Source organism: Anarrhichthys ocellatus, unplaced genomic scaffold (genome assembly GCF_004355925.1).
Source record: "Anarrhichthys ocellatus isolate YVR2014 unplaced genomic scaffold, GSC_Weel_1.0 scaffold13, whole genome shotgun sequence".
Classification (NCBI taxonomy): domain Eukaryota; kingdom Metazoa; phylum Chordata; class Actinopteri; order Perciformes; family Anarhichadidae; genus Anarrhichthys; species Anarrhichthys ocellatus.
Genome location: NW_022280043.1, coordinates 3,158,055 through 3,180,976, shown reverse-complemented (window position 1 = coordinate 3,180,976; position 22,922 = coordinate 3,158,055). Strand labels below are relative to the sequence as shown.

At 41.6% G+C, this 22,922-nt stretch overlaps 2 protein-coding genes across 3 annotated transcripts; both read left to right on the top strand.

Moving 5' to 3' along the window:
- Positions 1–920: 920 nt before the first annotated feature.
- On the top strand, positions 921–5,171 carry frrs1l (ferric-chelate reductase 1-like). The gene is made up of 5 exons (XM_031853251.1): positions 921–1,499; positions 1,905–1,989; positions 2,285–2,423; positions 3,677–3,923; positions 4,024–5,171. The coding sequence occupies exons 1-5, from the start codon at positions 1,295–1,297 to the stop codon at positions 4,194–4,196; spliced, it is 849 nt and encodes a 282-aa protein (XP_031709111.1). The 5' UTR covers positions 921–1,294; the 3' UTR covers positions 4,197–5,171.
- A 1,062-nt stretch (positions 5,172–6,233) lies between these two features.
- On the top strand, positions 6,234–18,234 carry tmem245 (transmembrane protein 245). Of its 2 annotated transcripts, XM_031853238.1 has the most exons (18): positions 6,235–6,895; positions 8,043–8,160; positions 8,719–8,814; positions 9,453–9,560; positions 10,157–10,360; positions 10,479–10,648; positions 11,891–11,914; positions 14,068–14,172; positions 14,271–14,353; positions 14,440–14,530; positions 14,652–14,750; positions 14,837–14,968; positions 15,180–15,302; positions 15,901–16,046; positions 16,132–16,232; positions 16,339–16,513; positions 16,692–16,886; positions 16,975–18,234. In XM_031853238.1, the coding sequence occupies exons 1-18, from the start codon at positions 6,296–6,298 to the stop codon at positions 17,021–17,023; spliced, it is 2,619 nt and encodes an 872-aa protein (XP_031709098.1). In that variant the 5' UTR covers positions 6,235–6,295; the 3' UTR covers positions 17,024–18,234. The 2 variants fall into 2 exon arrangements, with proteins under 2 accessions (XP_031709099.1, XP_031709098.1); XM_031853239.1 differs by lacking the exon at positions 11,891–11,914 and having other exon boundaries at positions 6,234–6,895.
- Positions 18,235–22,922: the final 4,688 nt, after the last annotated feature.

Genomic DNA, 22,922 nt, shown 5'->3' with positions numbered 1-22,922 from the left:
GTGGCTTTATATCACCATCAAGTGGCAGGACTGTGTACAGCCACTGAAAAAAACAGGATGGAGTTACAGTTCGAGGATGTGAGTGAGGATGGTTAGATGATGTTTTTTGATGTCTTGTTTAGTTGCATTATGCCACCAGTACTGTGGGTACGCCTACAGGGTGACCTAGAGGCAGTGTTCCCTCAGCAGTTGGAATGAGACACACAGGGACCTTGTGAACTAAATACTCAAATTAAAGCTGAGTTGCACAATATTAAAGAAACAAGAGAGTACATACGAGGCCGCTATAGATTTGGATCTGCAAATTGGCATATTATCAGTCCGGGGATCCGTGCCAGGTTTTCTTTTTCATCCAAGATAATGCAGCAGGAAATAAAGCTAATTTAAACAAAGCAATTAGCAATTAAAACATGGTGGGCATTTTATAGGCCGATTACAGTATTTTTAAGCAGATTATATTTTTATTTAAAGCTTATTTTATATAGGTAAATAAAGGATTTCTTCTGAATGTTATTCCAGCGTGGCAGACTTAAAACAGTAGGCCAATTCACTTTTAAAATGTAATTGCACAAACAAATGACGATAACATCTTCATAGACAATCAAGTTATTTATAGACTTTATTTTTAGCGTCTTAAGAGTCTATGCATAGGGGGACTAACATCATAGCGATGCCAATTATTTTATTTCCAACCAATTTGTCTTTTTTTTGTTTTTCATTTAAGCCTATTCCTGCTCTTTGCTCATCTGTGGCAGGCTTTTTGAGCAGTCCATTTATATACTCCACATCTCTGAGAGATTGTGTGTGAAATACCCTCTCGATCACTGGCCTAATCCCCAATTGATTGATCCTGATAATAGCACGTAGCGCCTCCTCATTGGATGTTACTGTGATTGACTGAGGAGGGAGAAGAGAGGGAGGCCGGGCGAAACCATTCATCCGGCCAATACTCCGACTGAAAAATATGCGAAGATGAAAGAGCACTGCTAGGCATCGAGATTCGGATTTCAAAGAGGATTACGGCCGCGTAGCTGAATTAGCTGGTACGATTGCAATAAGGGGTAATTTAGGATTGGATTAGTTTCTTAATCACACGGTCATCGGCGCTGAATCCCCCCCACTAACCTGCGACAAACAGACAAACAGACTTGCGGGATTGGGATGCAGGGATGATTTTGGTGACGCTGCGATGGATACCTGCGAAGATACCTAAAGTCAAACAATAATGAGGATTCGATTTGATTTTAAGTTGGTTTAGTCGTTTTTATCGCTTCTTTGTTGACATCATTCGGCCATGATTTTCCTGCGGAGGCTCGTGAAGCTGTTGGTGCTGTTGATCCAGAGCGGATGGTTGGGGGTCGCGCCGAGCCCCACCGACGAGGGAGCACTCCGGGCCGGCCATGGGGAGCACGGAGAGCCGGGGCACCAGGAGCCCCACAAGGACTCCTACAGCACCTTCGCCTCCGAGTTCCTGGAGTCCAGATATCTGTCCGATGACGGTAAGGCTCTAATGCATTGTGCTACGATTCACAGTTGGTGGTTTTTGGTTTACATGGCATGCGCAACAGACAAACTTCTATCATACAAGTTTAACAGAAAATCAAACAAGAACTGTAAACAGAAACTGATCACGTGCTGCTCATTTTGTCTCGCATCCAACCTGCACTATGCAAGGCCTTTCAGCACCCAGGCCAGCTCCCCGTGGTAGCTGCCCAACCCCTCCTCCTCACTCTTTCTCATTCACACACACACACACACACACACACACACACACACACACACACACACACACACACGCACACAGTGCAGACGGCCTCCCCCTAATTGGCCCTTTGACTGTCTTGAAAACAAACATCAGTCGTTTTTGTGTGGAACCAACAAATTGCTGATTTTGCATTTTGCAGGTTATCCATTCCCCACCGCCCCACCAGTGGATCCCTTTGCCAAGATCAAAGTCGTCGACTGTGGAGTAACCAAAGGCTGCATAAGGTCAGAGAAGGATACATATTTTGCCAGCTCTCCCTTTCTGAACAGAGCTCTGGTGCAGATGAATTCCCAGAGGCTGCTTTAACCTAGATGCTGTCGCTTGACTTTCTAAAGCTGGAGCTAAATATGGACTTCTCATCTTTGTATTTATTCTCTGAAACCTGAGTGAAATAACCCTAAAAATTGCCCCAGTTATGTTATCAAGATATTGTGAATATTGTGAATCTCACCTTCTCTAATGAAATCTATTTGTCAGAATAGGGCCTCAAAGTGAACGTATTTATTTGTCCATGTACAGATATGGAAAGCCAGGGTGTGATGCAGAAACGTGTGACTACTTTCTGAGTTATCGCCGCATCGGGACAGATGTGGAGTATGAGATGAGCTCAGACACAGACGGCTGGGTGGCAGTAGGTTTCTCCTCTGACAAGAAAATGGTGAGCAGCTACACAACAACAACTCTGGCTGTTGAGTGTTCAGGGCAGTATGACACACACAGTATGTGCGTTATTTTATAGCACAACTTATTTTACTTTTACATGTTGCATCAGACCAAGTTACTGCCAATGTATGGTCCATAATCTGTAATTAAACACATGGATGTGGTGCGAATTATGCATATTTTCAAGAGCTTACTGTCACTATTAAACCAAATGATTAACTACACAAAAATGTACTTTGAAGGCTTTTATACCAAATGTAATTGCCCATTGTTTACATAATTTTCTTTAATTTGTTTGGCATGAAGGTAAAAACCTTTATATACAGTATAGTAATACTTTTAATGAAATTATTTTTAAGGCAGCCAAGCTAACTATTAGCGCTTACAAGATGTTCAGAGGCAGGTTATACAAAATGATGTTTACTTTCCTCCCATTTTTATTTCTGCCATTTTCACATGAAATATTGTGAACTCTTTGAGGTCACTTGTTCAAATGTAACAATCTGAGAAGGAAAAGTCAGTCTTTGGTTGAACTCGTCACAATTCGTGTTAATATTGAAGCCATCACCCATGATGAGGGTCGTAAGAAAGCATTGTTTCATTTTAGGGGGTCACAAACCAAAAGGTTTGAGAAACATTGATTTAATGTGTTTGCACATAATTCCATATAATCAACACAAACACATTTTATTCAATGTTATCATTTTTTCAGCATTGTTTACTGGTTTGTTGAACTTGCACACCAATTAGCATGTACAAACATCATAAATGTTGTGGCCCCCATGAAGGCTGGGCACTTAATCAAAAGTTAATTGATTGATTATCAAGGGCAGCATGGTGGTGCGGTGTGCAGCACTGTTCTGGGTTTTAACCCTCCAGCTTTTCTTCTGTGTAGAGTTAGCATGTTTTCCTATGTTGCCGTTGGTTTTCTTTATGTTCTCTGTTTCTGGCCACAGTCCGAAGACATGCAGGTTAGGTTATAGATTCATAGGTGTGAATGTGAGCTTGAATGGTTTTCTGTCTTCATGTGTCAGCCCTGTGATTGACTGGCGGGTATACCCCGCATCTTGTTTTTCTCCTATTGACTATTCCTACAAGAAAAAAAAAAGAAAACTAACACTTGTGTGTATTATAACGACCCAAGCATGAGCAATAATAGTATCAGTCCCAATAACTTTATTTACATTTTGTATCAGAATTCAACCTTTTGTCAGCAGATGAATACATCATTCCTTCCTATTCCCTCAGGGAGGAGACGATGTCATGGGCTGTGTCCATGACGATAACGGACGTGTACGGATTCATCACTTCTACAACGTCGGCCAGTGGGCCAAGGAAATAAAAAGGAACCCTGCAAGAGACGAAGAGGGCGTTTTTGAGAACAACCGGGTGACCTGCCGTTTTAAGCGACCGCTATATGTCCCCAGAGAGGAAACACTTGTGGACTTACACCTGTCATGGTATTACCTGTTTGCATGGGGACCTGCCATACAAGGTGATTGATCAGGCTTCAGCATCAAGTCAACTGTCTTTGTGCTTTTTATTTTATTTTTTATCTTTCATCTCATCTTACATCGTCTTCCCTTTTCCAACAGGTTCCATCACGAGGCATGACATCGACAATCCGCCTGTCAGTGACCACATGATCAGCATCTATAAGTACGAGGACATCTTCATGCCTTCTACGGCCTACCAGACCTTCAACTCTCCCCTCTGCTTACTGCTCATAGTAGCCCTCACCTTCTACTTACTAATGGGAACGCCATAATGAAGCGCAGCAGACCACATAGTGGAAAAAAGAGGGAAGAGAACATGATGCAGCAATAAATAAGTTGTCTGATGCCACATTCAAGTGTGCACTTTGTGCAAAGAGACATCATTAGATATATTAAACACAATATAGAGTATATTTATATTATAGCATTACTCTGAACTCATAAAGAAGATCTTGACACATTATTAAACCTATATTGTAGAGGTGTCATGTACTGTCAGTACAAAACAAGAGTAGTGTTATATTAAGAATAGGACAGTTATTTTCAGTATTTATGATAGCTTCCAGGTATTTAAAAAGTATGAGAACTAAAAATGATTATAAATGAATCTCACAAGTCTTCGAAATACTGCATGCACTGGGAAATCTGGAAATGATTTCAAAATCCCGCTGTTCAGCGATGATGAGAAGACAGGGTCTCATGTTGAACTTGGCTAAAACACAAAAGGTTTTCGGAGGACAAAAGAAAACAAGCAGCTCACAGCCGTTTGCACAAACTCTTCCTGTTCTTTTACCCTCTTTATATGGATTTCATGCTTTGCAAAAAAAAATCATGGTTTGTTTATTGTTTGTACAGGGCCTATCACAAAATATATTTTCCAAGGTTTTAGGTACTGCCTACATTACCATGTAAAAGATTTTCATAAACTTTTTCTTATGTTTGGCTCAACTTTTCTATAATTTCCTTTCAAGATGTTTCCCCACTTTCTCAACCACTTTCTGTTTGTGTTTGTTTATTAATAATGTGCCACTGTGACTGTGTTTTAAAGACAGAGAGGCTGCTAATGAGTTACTATTACAAGCAATAACACACTAAACTTAAGCAAACTGTGGATTGAACAGTTTCTTAGACATGGACTCATTTTTCCCCCAGGCTGTTATTGTAGCCTTTTAATCTGTATAAAAACACCTCCCACTGAAATAATCTGCCATGGTTGTGTTTATTATCAATAAAACTGTGAAGAAATAACAATACAATACACACAAGACAGTACAGATGTTGTGCATGAACAGACAGCTATATAAGTATAGTATAAGGACATAGGAGATTAAGAGAGATAAAAAATAAAAATGATAAAAGAAAATATAAGAAAAGAAAATTGAAAATCTTAAAACTACATTTTTACTTTGGTCTTGCCTTCAACAGAAACATTTTTGGAGTAATTAAAAGAAAAATGCCCTATATTAGTAATTTAATAAAATCAAGATTTTATAATATATTCAACAATGAACATTAATTCAAAGGGCCTGCTTCTTTGGCGCATGCACACATTTTCATTTTGCAAAATTTACATAAAAAATAGCTTGTAATAATCAAAATATTGTCTGTAACCATAAGCCAACTGTAACGTCATATTTCTAACCATTCCAGATAAAAACACTTCTTATCCATAAAAGCCACACGCAGGACACTTTACCTCAGTATTTAAAAAAATACTGATGATATTATTTGCTATTTGTAAATAGGTTCATGTGAATATAGTGTATTTTATATTGTTCTGATTGTATCGGTGTCTTCAACCATGTCTACCACTATATCTGTTGCATACTAGTTTTTAAATCACATAGTTTATATAGTATGCAACACTACAACTTAAAAGACGAACAAGAACATTATTTGTTTCTTTAGATCAAATGTTTAATAATAATAACAATGATAATAATGATTTATTACACCATTAATAGTATAATAAATAGTAATAACAGGACATACACAATAAATAAATAAACTGGTAGTAGTAGGATTTTGTGAAGAAGAGATTGAAGAGGAAAACATCAGTAATATACTAAAGAAAAGTTCTAGTAACAAATGTTGGAAACTTCTTCTACAGTATTTTGGGTCAACAAGACTAATGAAAATAATTTGAGAATTATTATTATTATTATTTTCCATTCGTTTCCTTTTGTTTGGTTAATTATTTTCCTTGTTTTGTTGTTGGTTTAGAGAGAATATAGACCCTTAGACCACACTCCAGATTTGTGGGGGGCGGTAATGCACCCGAGAGCTATTTGCCAACCGCCATTAAAAGCAAAAGAAGAAGAAGAAGAAGAAGCGATCCCTCGGGTGGACTACAGTGGTGGAATCAGGGAACATGGCAGACGAGGAGGAATCGGCTCCGGAGCCCGCCTCTGTCTCTCCCCCGGAGAGCCCTCTCACTGGCCGGCCTCACTCCGTCTTTTTCTCCGAGAGCGTCCAGCCGGCCGTCGGCATGATGAGCCAACTGTTAACCCAGCCGTCGTCCCTGAAGTTTGATAAAAACATTAAACAGGCCTTCTACAACACGGGGGCGATGATCTTTGTGGCTATATGCTGCGGAGCTTCTGTGCTGGTCTACTTCATCCTGGAGGCCTTCCTCCGCCCGCTGCTCTGGGCAGTGCTCTGCGGGACCTTCCTGCACCCCTTCAAGTACTCCCTGGCTCGGCTCGGCCGCTCGTGGCTCAGTGGGCTGCAGGAAACCGGGACACCCATCGTGGTGGGGACCCTGCTGATCCCGGTGTGGTGTGTGAACTACGGGGTGGAGGCGATGGGAAGGCTGGTGCTGGAGAGGCTCACGGTGCTGCTGGTGATCGGGGCCGGGGCGCCGCTGGTCTACTTCCTCTACCTTTTCTGGAGTGTCGTCGGCATGCAGGTGATCCTCGGGCACATCTGCGGGATCATCGGGGCCGCGCTGGACTATTTCTACACTGCGTGGGTGAGTGAATGGACAGTGGGTATAGTACATCCGGGGTGACAACAAGACCCTCTGTTGTCACTCCAAGTGGATGCTACTGGGTGGGCGAGGTCTCTGTCAGCCCAACAAACCACACGGTTGAGAGCTATACCACACTATTAAAAATAACATGTTCTCCAGTATTGTTTGCATCACTGTCTGGAACATTTATGCAAAATCATGCATACTATTCCTCTGATGTTGTCTGGAGTTATCTGTGAAATTCAGACAAATAAAACAAGAAGCTAATATAACTAATTGATGAGTTGATGGACAAAGAAATAAAGAAGTTTGATGCTTGATTCATTCATTTGGAAGTCTCCTGGTTCCAGCTTCTCCAGTCTGAATATCTGCTGGTTTTCTAGGCCTTCTTTGATAATAACTTATTTCTGAATTGTGATTGGTATTCTCACTGTTATCTGACATAGACCAAATGATTAACTGATAAGTAATGTGGGGGGTAAATGATAATAATACTTGGTATTTGCAGCCCTACTTAAACTAGTTTGTCTAGTTTAATTAACATGAGCTCAGAATCATTAAGGTTTACTAGCAACATTGTTAAAGGATGACACGGTGTGATCATCCCAACACAATTGGAACATATGCCTAAACCTGTACCCTACCTAATCAAGTTTCTTGCAGTTTCCTGCAGATCGATCGATATTTAATCGTAAACAGCTGCAGGGGCCTGAATCCAGCTACGCTTTGACTAGATACAAATTGTATTAAATGTTCCTCCGCAGACAGCCTGTCCTTTCTCTAAATGCTGAGGTAGACTGACACAGGGCCCTTGTCCAAAAATAGAACGAGGACACGATATTAGATTACATCGAAAGGTGTCTTTGTGTGTAGTGGAACCAGCGAAGACCTTTGTGACCAGCTGACTGGAGCATCACATTTCATGCTTTTCCTATCAAACACCAGCAGATTGGCAATAATATAGACTGATTGCTGAGTCTTTTTCGAGTATACATTATAAACACTGACCAATTTGAAACAATACTGTGCATGTGGAAGAAGCATCGATGGCACAAAAGTTACAACGTTTACCTTTTGGTGTGACGGTACCCCATAGCATCCCCTCTATTGTTATCGTGTTGCCACTGTGCCTCTTGTTTCCTCTCAGGTGTGCACTGTGGTGTTTGGCTACTTGTTGGTGGTTTGTTTCAAGTGGAGTCCCCGCACTGAGCACTACCTGAGGGCTTTGGCTCTTCCTGTCTGGGCCATTTCCCTCTTCTACATTGGTGAGTGTGCAGCCTGGAGAGTCTGCTCAGACATGTTGGTTGTCATTCCATTACTTTTATTCAAATCCCCTTTTTTTTTTTTTTTTTGCCCGCGGGAAGATTTCTTCAAATGTTGCCTACTTGGCAGGTAGCAGTTAAAGGAGGCTTAAGAAAATGTGAAAACACTGTTTTTCCAAAAGTGAGATACGAGTGAAGTCTAATTGACGCAGCGCGTGCAGCGTTGCATAGTAAGATGATAAAGTCTCTGGTATTTTTAGCACACTTAAGGCGTGCTGAGAAGAGATGTTGACCTTCAAGCGTGAAATGTTAAAAGTGACTGAGCGATATTAAAAAGGAAGTTCTGCTCAAGAAGAGAGCAAGGAGTGTGTGATCAATATTATCTCATTATTTGATCTTTATGTATTTCTTTTATAGTTTTATGGCAAAACAAGGCTCACTATTTCTGCCAAGAAATAACTAATAATGTATGAAAATATTATGCAGTTCTAGAGCAACATGTTGCTCCACAATAGCAACAACATGCATAGTCACCAGCCTGATGTCTGCATCTGTTTTTAGTGTCTCTGACCGGCTCGTGGAGAGTGCCCCTATTCGTGGTTGTGGTTATACTCATCATCGTGGGATCCCAGGAGAAACCACCTGATCCTGGCAGAGGTGAAGATTAATGGACACACACATGTACATGTACCACAGTGACAAGTCCATTCATAAATATGGTATATACGAGTTAGTGGTAAATGTTTTTTTGTATGAATTAAACAGTATAAATAACGTGTTCATTTGTGATCTTAAGAGGTGCAGTAGGTGGACTTCGTTACCTTTGGACAGAGCTAGGCTAGCTGGTTCCCTTTGTTTACAGTCTTTATGCTAAGCTAAACTATCTGGCTACTGTGCAGACATGAGAGTGGTATCAATCTTCAATCTAACTCTCAACAAGTTCCCAAAATGTCAAACGATTGCTTTAAAAGTCAAGGGGGTCAAATCAGTTTATAATTAACTTTGATGCGCTGCCTAATGAAAGAATCTCGTGGAGCAGCTGTTATCCTTTCAACAGCGTAAAAATACACCTCCTTTATCATACTTCTTCTTTTCTGTTCCTCGAGCTCAACCAGCACTGAGATTAAGTTAAACAGTATCTTAGTACAGCTTTACCTAAAGCATAGGCAACTTGAGGAGGGCAGTTTGTCCCTTTTTTAATCAGGACTGTTAGACAATGTAGGACACACAAAGAAATGTGTTATTTTATGCTCAGCTGTTTTGTGTTCATGTTTTCCGTCTCTCCTCTTCCTCAGGAGAGCTGTCGGGGCAGGTGTTGTCTTTCGCTGCTAACACTATCTACATGGCAATCTCCTGTAGCAACCTTCAGATGAAACCTGAGCCAAGTGAAAACTCTGCTACAGGTAAGAGAGCTCACTTTCAACTCTGTGTATTTTAGAGGCTTGTTTGTTATAGATAGTGTGTGTGTAAGGGGTATTAATGAATAGCGAGCTGGTCATTAATACGGAATAAACCCCGACAGGAACCCCATCGCTGCACATTATCCCGCTTATTACACGGCTACTTACTGAAGAGATGAATCATTTGGCAAAAAACATTTATTTCAAAATGATCTTAATGATTTAAATATAATTTGCTTCTTCGGTCTGCTATAAAGAAACAACAGACTTTGTAATTGAACTATCCGAATCAAGTATTCAACAAAGCTGTGTAATGGATAGTCTTTGGAGCTTCCTGGAGTTAATCTAGATCAAGGCAGAGAGGGGGCATTCATCTGAAAATGACATTGTATTTTAATAGAGAAGTTGCATTTTGATTCCATACAGACAACTTTTTTCTGACCCAGCTTCTAGTAGCCGTTAGAGGAACTGCAGCTCAAGAAACTTCTGCTTTAGCTTCACCAGTGGTTTGCTCTTGAACAACAAACTAATGTTCTTTGCTTCTTTCTTTTTCCTCCTCTATATGCTTCCTCTGTGCCAACCCCTTGATGTCTTCCAAGGTGGTGTGCAGTCTGTAGGCCCCCTGACCTCCACGCCTGGGTTCCCTCGCGGCTTTCGTTCGTTACCAGCCGGCCTCTTCCAGAAAGAGAAAAGCCCCAAAAGAGCCAGTGATATCTACTTCATCCTACTGGTCTGGGCCATTGTACTGGTTCAGGTCTGGCTCAACCTCTGGATTCTTCAACTGCTGCCTATCCCTGTGGCTGGTAACACACACACACACACACACACACACACACACACACACACACACATGCATGAAGACTCCCTTTCACATGCTTCTTGCTCTACTGTACACAGACTACTGTTGCCTTTATGTTTTAGTGTGGGTGCTGAAGAAGCTGGTGGTCCACTTTGGCCTGAAGGGCTTTGCAGAGCGGACTCTCATCTCGTGGTGGGCGGTGATGGAGAAGCTTGGACGTGAGCGAGAGGGGGCCCTGCTGCCTGGACCAATCAAAGGCTTGGCTCAGTTCCTGCTGCGTATCGACACTAAGGTAACGTCTCTGACTGATCTCCGCGTGCCGCTGGTGCAGGCGCTGTCCTTATTTCCTCTTCTTTTGATTTCACACATCCTCATCCAGACACACACACCTTTTATGTTTCACTTGTACGTCCTGTTAGACATTATTTTGTGTTGATATAGTATATTCATCACTGACCACAGTTAAGGGCCATCAGTGGCTATCAAGGACTGTTTGGTCAGGACTACTGGTTTGCTGCAGTTCAAATATTACAGGATAAGATATTCTGTAAGTATTGAAATAGTTTAGCAAGAATTTAAATTCTGTGTGTTGAATTGTTCACTTCAGATCGGTTTCGGTCATTGTGTCGGATCTGTTCCTTATCATTTGTCCTGATGGTGACTTTTCTGATGCAATTATCCCTCAGGACTTCAGTACATGAGTGCAGAAGGACATCTTGGGTATACTGTATGTAATCACCTTTTTCAAGAACAAACTAACAAAAAATTTAATCATGTATTCATTCAGATTTTGGACACAGCACAGGAAACAAATGGCAAAGTTTAAATGCATTTTAGGGATCAAAACCAACTGAGTTTTGGTAATTTATTTGCGCCATGGTCTACTTTTGTGCTTATTTGTCAGATACTAATTTAATCTTAGATTTAGTCAAAGCAGACGATGAAGCTGCACAAATTCATATTTTTATATCAAAACTGTATGAAAGTAAATGAAAGGTGTGTCACCCGACTCTGCAGCTCCTCTGTTTTACGGAGCTTCTTAACGTCTATCAGCTCATTGTTTTTGATCCACTCTCACTGCTCATAGCGCTGTTTGGAGATGCATCATGCAGCTCCGGTAAACCGACACTGTACCGTACACTTCCTGTTTAGCAGCTAAAGAACCAGATATTTCCAAAAGACTTCAAAATAAATGACAATTTTGATCCTTGCCTGCTGGATGTATAAGGAGGCAGTTGTTTGCCAACATGTTGGCCATAACAAATACAGGGCCGATTGATACATGAACACATTAAAAGATGTCTTTCTCCTGATGTTTTTTTGATGTAGTTATGGTGTGTGTTTATAATCCCACTGTGCCAGTCCACACTCAAACACTGGAGTTAAATCCTGCCTGCCACGGGCCACTTCCTGATCCCTCACTGCCTGTACCCAAAGAGGTTGTGTTCTTGTCGCATGGGTACATGTGATGACTGCTTCGCAGGTCTTTCCAAAAAAAATAATCTTCCCAATGTCTCTTTGTCTCCTCCCCAAGCTCTGGCATTGGCTTAACAAGCAGGTAATGATTTGGAGGAGCAGAGTGCTGAGAGAACGAGAGACTCACAGAAAGCGTATGCATGAGAGAAAGCGAGAGAAGAAGGATAAGGAAACAAACCTGTTTACGTGTGTGGATGCGTGTAAAGGCGTGAGCGCAAGCTTAGACTGGTGCTTTACCCATCCACTGCCATCACCCCTTCATCCTGTCTCCATGTCTGTCCTCTCGCTGCTTCGCTGGGTCGTGCTTTTATTTGAAAGGAAGCTACGACCGGTGCCTCTGTGCCTCGTTCGTACCTTCCCCGCTGTGGTCTGACTGGCAGGTCGTGCTTGAGAGTGTTTGGGCTGCATGGAGAGATGACTGATGTAGACGGAGCAGAGCTGAGAGGGAGGAGAGGGCGGCGTTTCTGAATGTGAATATGTGTTGGCTGATAAGCCTGATGTTAAGTTATTTATAGAGATTAAGGACAAACGCTGTCCATGGAACCCGTGGAGAGATGTGGTTACGCAGGAGATTTCATGGGTGGGAGTGAGGATGGACAAAACAATGGAAACACCGAACACTTTGTTAATATGAAGCGACACTAAATAAAAACATTGTGGGCAAACTTTTACCTTTTTTTTTAAAAGAGCTTTACTTTTCTTTGTTGTGCTATTATATGATGTTTGTATTTAGGAGAATGTTAGACGCTCCAGTTTTAAAAGACAAAGGATGTGTTTTGGAAATTAACTTTTTTTTTTTTAAAGGATGGGGCTGGAAGTGTTCTATATTTTACTTAATAACAACAAATCCCAAACCAGCAAGAAATGTATCTGACTAACAAGGGTTCCCTGTGTATTCAAAGTAAGTAATGAGAGATGGACTGACATGTTGTTGGTTTTGGTCTTTTCATGAGATTTGTTATTATTTATCGTTAGCCTTATTCTTTAAAGGTTCAATTATGTTCAGATCTTGGATCCTGGTCATGGCAGGTTTTTGACATGAAACCAATGTTGAATGGTGATATAAGAAGCCTTGGTAGTGAATTATAATTGTCCTGTTGACTTACAAGATAGATGCTTTACAGAAACGGCTCGGTGTTGAGTACCTGATACCTGAGTTAAACATAAACTGATCTAGGTGCAGGGGAAATGGTGAAACCTCAGAGCTCAGAGCTTTCTAACCTTTTGTTGTGTTTGTTGTTGTGCATTGGCTCTGTAACCCGAGTGCCAAGTTATGAAGCAGAGAATGCCCTGTTTTTGATGAGACCATGTCACAGAGGTGTTGGTGCGATTGTTGAGATTTCTTGTGTTGCATTAAGTGCTGGTGATTTTTTGCTAATTGGTATTCAACATACTGCACTAACTTTCATGGTTATGTGCCTGAATTGGCTATTTTAAAATCAAGAGTAAGTCCTCGCTGATGCGGTGTTTCCATTTTTTTGTTTACCACTTTTTTTTTTTGCTATACTGGATTTAATCCACATTAATCAGATTATCCTTAATCTGTAAAGTACATTCTTATAGAAAAAAAGTTCAACATTCACCTAGAATAATAAACGCTTTATTCTAGACTGTGTCGCATTGTGTAGCTGAAATGCAGTGGGACCTTTGCTGCCATATCATTTCACCATCAATACAATGACAAATCATGAGGACATAGCCTTACGGGAGAGAGGTGTCCACTAACAGTAACTTGATTTCAGCTCATGGCTTGTGTGACATTAACACACGCATACAAAGACTGATGCTGTTATGAGCTGGCTGTTGATGCAGTTTTGGAGCATTGAGAAACCTGAGTTAAGAATTTCAACAGAATGAACTTTGAAAGACTGATGGACGGGCTCGCAAACAATTTTTTAAAATCAAAGATACTGACAGGATAGTCATGCATTCAGAACACACGGCCGGAGTTTTTCGCTTGCATGTTTCCATGTTGAAGTGCGAGGATGTGTGCATGCATGGGTACAGGTACCCTGGCTCTCTCAGTCGACTACCTTGCTCTTCTCAGGGCCCAAGGGGGGGCAGCCTTTAGATCCAAAATGGCTTCTTCACATGGGAAGGACGCAGGTTTCTCCATGTGTCTGATCACTGTATGTTTTCAAACTCTTCAGAATTCTGCTGACTTTGTATCTACCCCCCCCCACCCCCACCCTTCTGTCGTCTATGTCTTCCTGTCTGTGTCCTCTATGTGTGTAGATGATCTTGTGGTTGGAGCGATCTCTGGATAAAATCATCAGCATCTTCATCATCTTCCTCCTGGTCACAGGGACCCTGCTCATGGCTCTACTGCTCACCGCTATGGTACTACTGTCTTTGTTACTTTTTTTACTTTTTTTTTTTTTTTTTTACTTCACTGCATTTCAGAGGCACTGACAGCAAAGTAACGTCCATCTTTCTAGGTGCACCATGAAAGTGTTCACATCATCGACGTAACCAGTAACCTCATCAACGAGACTGTGTCTAACCATCCGGAATGGGCCAAGTACGACTCCTTTTTTTGTATTTTTTGCTTTTGTGTTTGGAGTTTGTAACTTCTCATCATCTTCTTGTTACATCGTCCTCCTCTAGTTGGCTTCCAGAGGCTCGTGTGGTGCAGAAGGCTCTCAATTCAGCTGCTACTAATGTTTATCAACACGGTAGAGAATGGATAACTCAAAAGGTAAGAATAAAAGGTGCCTGTATGTTTCCCATTGATTTCTCTGACTCAAACTATGGAAGAAAAAAAAACCCCAATACTTCAGCCACCTTTTTATGCATTGAATCTTTCTCATCTTGTGCAGCTCCAGAAGATGTTGGGGGACAAGATGAACAACACAGCTGTGATTGAGAAACAGGTTTTGGAGCTCTGGGACCGATTGTACCACTCCTGGTTTGTGAAGGTCAGTCAAGTCAATTTAACTTCTTCATGTCTGGGAAAGATTCATCCTTTAAAAAAATACAATACTCAAAATATTCCATTTCCCAGAACACGACCCACTCTGGACGGCACCGCGGACAGAAGATGATGGTTCAGAGAGGGAACAGCTGGCTCGGCGAAATCCTTGACTGGAAGGACATCGCCTCCTTTCTGCAGGAAAACATTGAGACTCTGCTGTCTGTAAGTACGACTGTGTTTAACACCATCTTCTGCACGAGGATCTGCATGTGTTTTGCTTTCAAGGACCCATCAACATTTGTGACACTAAATGGAATAAAGGTTGACTAACGACTAGGGGCTGCGTCGTCATTTGCATCAAATATTAACTCGGATGTGTGTATAGTTCTCCTGTGGATGACACCGTTACTGTTGCCCTGTTGTTGTTTTGAAGATCCTGGAGTCTTTATGGGTGGTAATGAGTAGAAATGTCGGCCTCCTCATCTCCACCACAACAACTCTCCTCACCGTCTTGTTCCACAGCGGCACGGCTCTGCTCAACTTTGTCCTGAGTCTGGTACGAAGCACTAAACCATCGAACACACAATGACACTGGTTGGGTTTGTTGACATTTATTTACGAGGTTATTCATTTACAATAAAACCAGCACAAATTTCAACTGAGGATAAACTGCTTGCACTCAGATTTCAGATCACAGTTACTGCATGTTTATTCTTTCGTAGCTAACAAGCACAAACGTGTCAGCTGATCTAATAATATACGTACTAAAATACCAGATATCAGACTTCAGGGATGAAACAATATTCCTGCCATTGTTGTGCCAGGTGTTTGCACAGTCTACCAACATTAAGTAACCTTGTTTGTTGTGGTTGGTGGGGGACATTTTATGTTAGCCATCACATACATATTTTTTAAAATATATGTCTTCATGGTCTGGATAGCGCAGGTAAAATACTTTTATTCATCCCTTAATTCTCACTTGGAGATCTAGAGACATCTTGATACATCTGTGGGTTGTTCTAAAGTAGACGGGCCACATGTACGAGAGGACTCTGTTCCTTAATGGGTTTTTACGAGTGTAAAGACAGATTAGATAATGTGAATTTGTTTGGCTACAGCAAACCTGCTCATATTTATGCTGTTTTCATACACAGGTGATTTTCCTGACCACTCTCTTCTACCTGTTGAGCTCCAGTGGTGAATACTACAAACCTGTTAAATGGGTGCTCCGCCTGACCCCCCTCTCCCAGCCTGGACCCTCCTCAAATATCATAGGCCAGTCTGTAGAAGAGGCCATCAGGTAATCACACACACAAACTATGTAGACAATCAAAACATGCACCTAAAGGAGGTTATTCTTGACCGTGTGTGTGTTTGTTTTGAAGAGGAGTGTTTGACGCCTCTCTGAAAATGGCTGGCTTCTACGGCCTCTACACTTGGCTCACTCACACCATGTTTGGGATCAACATAGTCTTCATTCCTTCTGGTGAGTCAGCGTGTTCACAGCAGATAATGTCGTCACTTTACCTGCACCTGCCAAGTCACATTCAGTGTTTTTCTCACTCCTCAAATCCTTCTCCCTTGGCCTGAAGCTCTGGCTGCCATCCTGGGCGCGGTACCGTTCTTGGGGACCTACTGGGCAGCACTGCCGGCAATGTGTGACCTGTGGTTGGCGCAGGGCGAAGGTGTCAAGGCCCTGCTGCTGCTGATCTGCCATCTGCTCCCAACGTACTTTGTAGATACAGCTATCTACTCTGACATATCAGGGTATGTATGTGTGACACTGTTACCAGCTTGTGTCTTTGATTTATATTGGGTATTTGTGAGGTCAAATATGTAAAAACAAAATACCACTACACATTTCTATACATTTCTAATTACATAACTTTGTGTATTTTATAGGTATTTATTTGTGTTGATCTGTTTTCTTGTGTCCGTGTCTCAGGGGTGGACACCCGTATCTGACAGGTCTGGCAGTGGCAGGCGGAGCCTACTATCTAGGTCTGGAGGGCGCCATCATTGGGCCCATCCTCCTCTGCATCCTGGTGGTTGCAGCCAACATCTACAGTGCCATGCTGATGAGCCCCAGCTCTGCAGCGCCGACACCGGTGCATTCCAGCTGGCCGATCAACCAAATCAGGTAAGGATCAAAAAACGCATTCAAAGACGCTGATCTAATCTGAAGACAAATGCAACCGTACTGTACCACTGTTGCTTGTCACTTTCAGGACCGCCACAGACTCCACCCCCACTATCCTGAAAAAGAGCGGTGAGTGAGAGCGAGAGCGCGTGTCCTTGTGGAATGTCACCCGGCTTCTTATCGGCTGTTTCCTCATGGGGGAAGCGCTCCCATCCCTGAAGCCCCATCCTCGCCACCCGGCTCTACAGCGGTCTGCCCCGACCGAGAAGAGATGGCGGTGCAACGGCTGGTCACCCATGATGCTGTACGCTCACCGGAGCCGTTTCTCTGAGCAACATGGCACCAGCCGCTCTGACTCAAGACCCTAAAATGACAGATGCAAGCGTTCATCCTGATCCCTAACATGGACCAATGATATTACATTGGGCACTACGACTATGAATGACGGAGATGTTGATGCTAAGCACAATATCCCTCAGAACTCCAGTGCCTGAATTGATTTCATAATGTTTAGAGATGCATAACGTTACTGTGCGGTTTGTGGTGAATCGTAACATGATCTATTTTGTCTACAGGGCCCCTGATTTCCACCCTGCACACCCTGGCTGTGTTTTAGGCTGCAGTATGTGGTTGTTCAGTATTTGTTTTCCTTACCTCTCTCCTTCATGGTGGCTCGAGCTGCGTCTGTAGTGAAGGCTTGAGATAGAAGTCCTCGCACCTGGCTCAAGAGAAGCAGTTATTGACTGTTTTTTAGTTTAACTTAATGTGTCATTCACGTTCCAGTGATAGGAAAAGGACCACCGTTACATTTTTTTGCACATATACATGCAACTGACCTTTATATTTTTAACATGCTTAGCTGATCCGTGAAGCATGTTTACACTCAGAATAACATGATATAGACATGTTTCACTCAGTATTTCTGTGAGCACTTTTGAGTTTGGTGACTGTCACCCCATCACGTGACTTCATCATAGTTTTGACCTCGCACACCGTTATGTCAAATGTCTGCATATTTTCCACTCACCTCATCCACTCCGACACTATTTATTTTAACTACAGTCAGAGTACGTTTCTAAAGAAAGTATGAAGTTGTTAACCTCACTTGAATTGTTAATAAACAAGCTGTACAGGTGGATTGTGTATATAATGCAACACATTGATCATACACGGCTACTGTGTTAGCTCTCAGAGGGCTATGATGTGTCCTGGGTTGGAACAAGTGTTAAGATTAGCAACGATTTTCATGTTTAACTAATTTACTGTAGTTTTCACTCGGTACTGTTGCTATTTATGTTCACTTAACGGATATTCACTGACACAATAAACAATAATTTAAACAATAGTTTTTTTGGGATTCTTATTGCTAATTTGAACTACTATATATATCGATGGATAGTGTAGTACAGGGTATATGCATAAATAATGTATCAGTGCAATATAATTCAGACAGACAGGGTGGGACAAAGTACAAGAACATGAATTGTGTGATTAACCCAATGTAAGGTTTATTATGAAGAGTAAAAGGAAAGGACTAGATATTTTGATTAAAAATAAAATATAGTATGTCATAAAACAATTCATACTATAGTCTCAAAAGATATAAAAATGTCAGTGTGGTATGGCATGCAAAATCATTTATATTGTGTAATAAGTCATAGTATAGTAGGCCATAAAGTCATGATATAGTATATCACAAATAGTGATATGCCATAAAAATGTGTTATGTAGTTTGTCATAAAAATTGTTCCCCAAAAGTTATTCAGGGCTTAAAAAATGAACCTTCAGGTAACTTCTACCAAACAAGTGTCTATTAGTTGAGGAACGACAACTTGTAGAAGGTCATAGTTTGGCATGCCATAAAAACGTAAGGTGAAATGTCCCTTTAACTAGCAACCCCTTCAGATACCACTTATTGGCCAGAAATGGAGGATTTAACTGCGTGAACACAAACTAATATCTAACTTTCCCTGGATAAATACAAGTTAAAACCTCCTCCTGTGTTTGTGTGAGTTTAGTCAGTGTCTTCTGTTGTGTGAAGTCTTTACAGATTGTCAATGTGTCAGCGAGACCTTTGGACAGATGGACAGAATAAATATCAAATCCATGGAAAGCTGCAGTACAGCTGCTGGTGAAGCATCTCTGAAGTCTCCAGTAAACGAATCAACATACATGGTATTCAGATCAGTAATATTTGAGACAGGATCTAGATGATGTAAATCTCTATAAACAAAAGTTTAACAAGGAATTACATTATTGTCAACTGACACCAGTCTTTTTCATCTCTATACAGTGTCTGTGCTGATTGTGGGACGACAGAAAGTGTTATACTGTAGAAACTAAAGACAGAAACAACGCGGGCAGGCTGAGGGTGCAGTTTTAGATGTTTTGGGAACAGGGGGAAGGCGTGTGAAAGATAGTATGCTAAATATCCAACGGAGGTTCTTTGTGAAGCCTGCTGTTTTTGATCATGGCCCCATTCAGACGTGATGATGTATTGAATATAATGGAAAAAAATAATGCATTTAGCATCATCCTACCTGCACCTGATGCTGAATCAAAGAATCGGGTGATTTCACACACTGATAATAAAAAATAAAGGAGATTTTAATGGTAAAAAGAACATTTTCCACAGTCGAAGACTTAATTAAATTCATAGAAAGGACCAGAAAATGATAAATCTTACTAACCTCAGTTGAAGCTTCACATGGAAGAGGATGCTGGTCGCTGTCTCTCTGGTTCAGGCTTCAACAGCTCGTAGCAGTTTGTCAAACATCAATTTCCTCAAAATCTCCATCCAAGGTAACAACTTAATATGTTATGTCAAAGCAATACACTCATTTAAGTCACAAACAATTAATTACGTGTAGGTTCTAAACTCCTGATGTTCTTAATCTTACAGAATATTGCATTACTCGTTATTACTACACAATAACCTACTAATATCATGAAGTAATAACTGCTGATTATTGCAATAATGTAACTGGTTATAAATTATCTACAGTTTATAATTTAATTTCTTGGAGAAGACTTTCAGTCAATCTGACCAAAAAATGCAACATACGACCCAGTTGAAAAAAATGTGTCTACATTAAAGAGTCAGCGCAGCTTCTTCATTATGTAATATGAAGCAGATTCCAAAAACAATGATCAATAACATAAAACAACTAAACTAGATGGACACACATCTCAGTTTATAAAGTCACTCTGTTCCTCTGAACATATTTCCGTCTTTTCTTGGAAGTTCCCCTGCGGGCCGCAGGCTGATTTGGCGTTGACCCACTTCTTCAGATCAAAGACTCCACATAGTTCTTCTGAAGTCTGCAGCACATAAACCAGAGCCAAGTCTGCCGGAGCTCAGGCAGCTCGAAATCTGCTTAATGGCAGAATGACTCATTTCATTTGCACAGAGTGAACAGAGTGAGATGCGTCCTTGAAGAAGACTCTTCTCGGATGTAGGCCCTACACAACAGATTAGTCTTCATCGAGGAGCGAGAGGAAGGAGAGGAACTCTGAAGATTTACTTTTTGACGTTCGAGTTCTCAAATGAGAGATCCTGAAATGTCTTTTCAGGCCGAACTGGAGACAAAATTTAAACTAGAATGATTTGAAATCTTCAATGATAAACTGAAGTTGTACAAAACAAAAGCAATGAATCTGAATATTTTCCTAATGATGCAGATGCAAAACAAATCCAATATGTCTTCCTGATGGCTCTCGGGGGCACTGATCCCGACGCATGAATAATTCAACGACTCTTCACAAAACATGCAGTGAGTCCGCTGCCCGACTCGATCACCTTCACTGTCATGGTCATGAAAAACAGAGAGAAGAGTCCCTTTTCCCCACAAGGCTTGAGATTATGATCTCTTCACACCCATGGGTGCCTCATGCAACAGTGGTCACACCCCATGACCATGTTGTCACTAAACCCAACTCTTTCTGTTAAAAACTGAATTCTTCTGAGCAGTCTCGCCAGCGGTTCCAAACTATTCCACTGATTGACAGTCGGTGGCCACCAATAGAACGCAGCTCTGTGTTAACAAAGCCAGTGAAGAAGAAGAAGAATACAAGCAAGTGAACACTGGTGAAGAACTATTAACCTATTAACTTCATACTGGAGTCCCAAGTGGATGTTTGTGCCAAATGTGAAGAAATTGCCAAAAGTTGTTGAAGAATGGGATGGACCAAAATCTCATCAGTTCATCCTTGAGTCCAGGTGGAGGTTTGTTCCAAATCTGAAGAAATTGCCTTCAGTTCATGAGAACAACTCAAAAACGACATGGCTGTCGCCGACGGGGAGGCAAAAAAGAAAAAAAAGCTGATTTCCAAATGATTTAAGAGGAAGGAAATGCATTCAAGACATCCGTCAGGCCTCAAAGATACACACAGAAACACTGAACGTCAACTTACCTTTTGTTTGTTTACAAAGAAAGCTTTACTCTCTCTGTGAGCCGTTTGACTGAAGAGAAAGCATGTGTACTATGAGTGTGTGGACGGACAAATTCAATTTGCTCATATAGTTCTGTAAACTTTTTCACCTTTATTTTCTACATTTGGATCAGCTCAGTGTGGAAGCCTGGACATGTCAGTTAACTTCAAACCCCCCCTCACTCCCCAAAAATCGAATCAATCGTTACACTTCCTCTTTCAAACGATCAAAAAAACGTTCACATCTTTCCCCCACGCAGTCACTCGCTCAGGCATGAACTCAGTCGAGGGGCCTTCTCTCACCATCGTGGAACCAGGAGGAACCGGAGTCCTGTGTGTAAACCCCTCCTCCACTGGAGGAAGCCCAGACGGTTAAAAGCTTTATGAAATCACCTCTCGCAGGAGTGATACCAAACAGATAATGCAGAAAGCATGACGGTTGAATTGAAAACGACACACTGACATAGCCGCCTGGCTGAGATATGACCAGTGGAATACTGCTTGCACAGTGAGATATGGATTAAGATATGTCTTCTGCGGTTTCGCCCTTTTGTAATCCACAGTTAAAATCGTCACTCGAGCTCTCTACAATTATTATTCTGTCCCTGATTAAGTCTCGTAAATCACCTATGCAACGTCTCAGGTATTTTAACAACAGCTTTCCAGGCTTCCTTTCCTACTATAGATATGTCCTCCGGGGAGTGCAGAGGGAAAAAAAAAAAAGAAGCAACTTTTGCTCTTTTGTACAACAGACGCAGGGATACGCTGATCTGACGTCAGTCTACGCTAGTCTACTGTTTGTCCAACAGCGAGGAATCGAGCTGTTTGTCCTAGTAAACAGGGAGATGAATGGGGATTAGTGCTGAAGACACACACACACACACACACACACACACACACACACAGGACACATCCATCCACACACTCCACTGGAGGAAAGAAGCCCTTGGAGTGTATTTTTTTTTTTTTTTTTTTTTTTCAAAGAGGTCATTGAGAAGATATGACAAAATGGATTAAAGTATCTGGCCAGTGAAGCCTTATTCCTATTTGTATACAGGATGTGTGTGGGAATATGTAGTGCCTTATGAGAGAGTTCCCTATAGTTTAGCACTACACTAGGCAGTGAATATCAGTTACATATGCAGATTCCTCTATGTGTGTGTGTGTGTGTCTGTGTAAGCTCTATGTTAAACATCTTTAAAGACAACAGAGACGGACAGACAGACTAGGGTTACTGCTTCTGTGGCACTCGCACAGGACTGTAGAAACAGACAAAGCCATGTAAAAACTGGACATAGAAATCTCAAGATATCACAAACATATTCCTATCTCTAGATCTCTGCGGATGGCAGACGTCGGATCCTTGTGTTCGGTCCTCTCGTTTTTTTTATGTGCAGTCCCGTGGAAAGTCCTCAACCGGGAGGCTCAAGTCTGTAGAGTGAAATGCCCGGGAGTAACACCAGAGGGAGACACACACTGCTGCAAGACTGTAGGAGGGGCTCCAACACACACACACACACACACACACACACACACACACACACGACAGTCTCACACGTCTATCCACACACACACACACACACACACACACACACACACACACAC

Excerpts from the sequence above, each read along its gene's own strand:
- frrs1l (XM_031853251.1), top strand. The coding sequence starts at position 1,295 with ATGATTTTCCTGCGGAGGCTCGTGAAGCTGTTGGTGCTGTTGATCCAG. Across the intron at positions 2,424-3,676 it reads TCTCCTCTGACAAGAAAATG|GGAGGAGACGATGTCATGGG; the intron begins GTGAGCAGCTAC and ends CTATTCCCTCAG. Across the intron at positions 3,924-4,023 it reads ATGGGGACCTGCCATACAAG|GTTCCATCACGAGGCATGAC; the intron begins GTGATTGATCAG and ends CTTTTCCAACAG.
- tmem245 (XM_031853238.1), top strand. The coding sequence starts at position 6,296 with ATGGCAGACGAGGAGGAATCGGCTCCGGAGCCCGCCTCTGTCTCTCCC. Across the intron at positions 9,561-10,156 it reads AAGTGAAAACTCTGCTACAG|GTGGTGTGCAGTCTGTAGGC; the intron begins GTAAGAGAGCTC and ends ATGTCTTCCAAG. Across the intron at positions 14,531-14,651 it reads GAGAATGGATAACTCAAAAG|CTCCAGAAGATGTTGGGGGA; the intron begins GTAAGAATAAAA and ends CATCTTGTGCAG.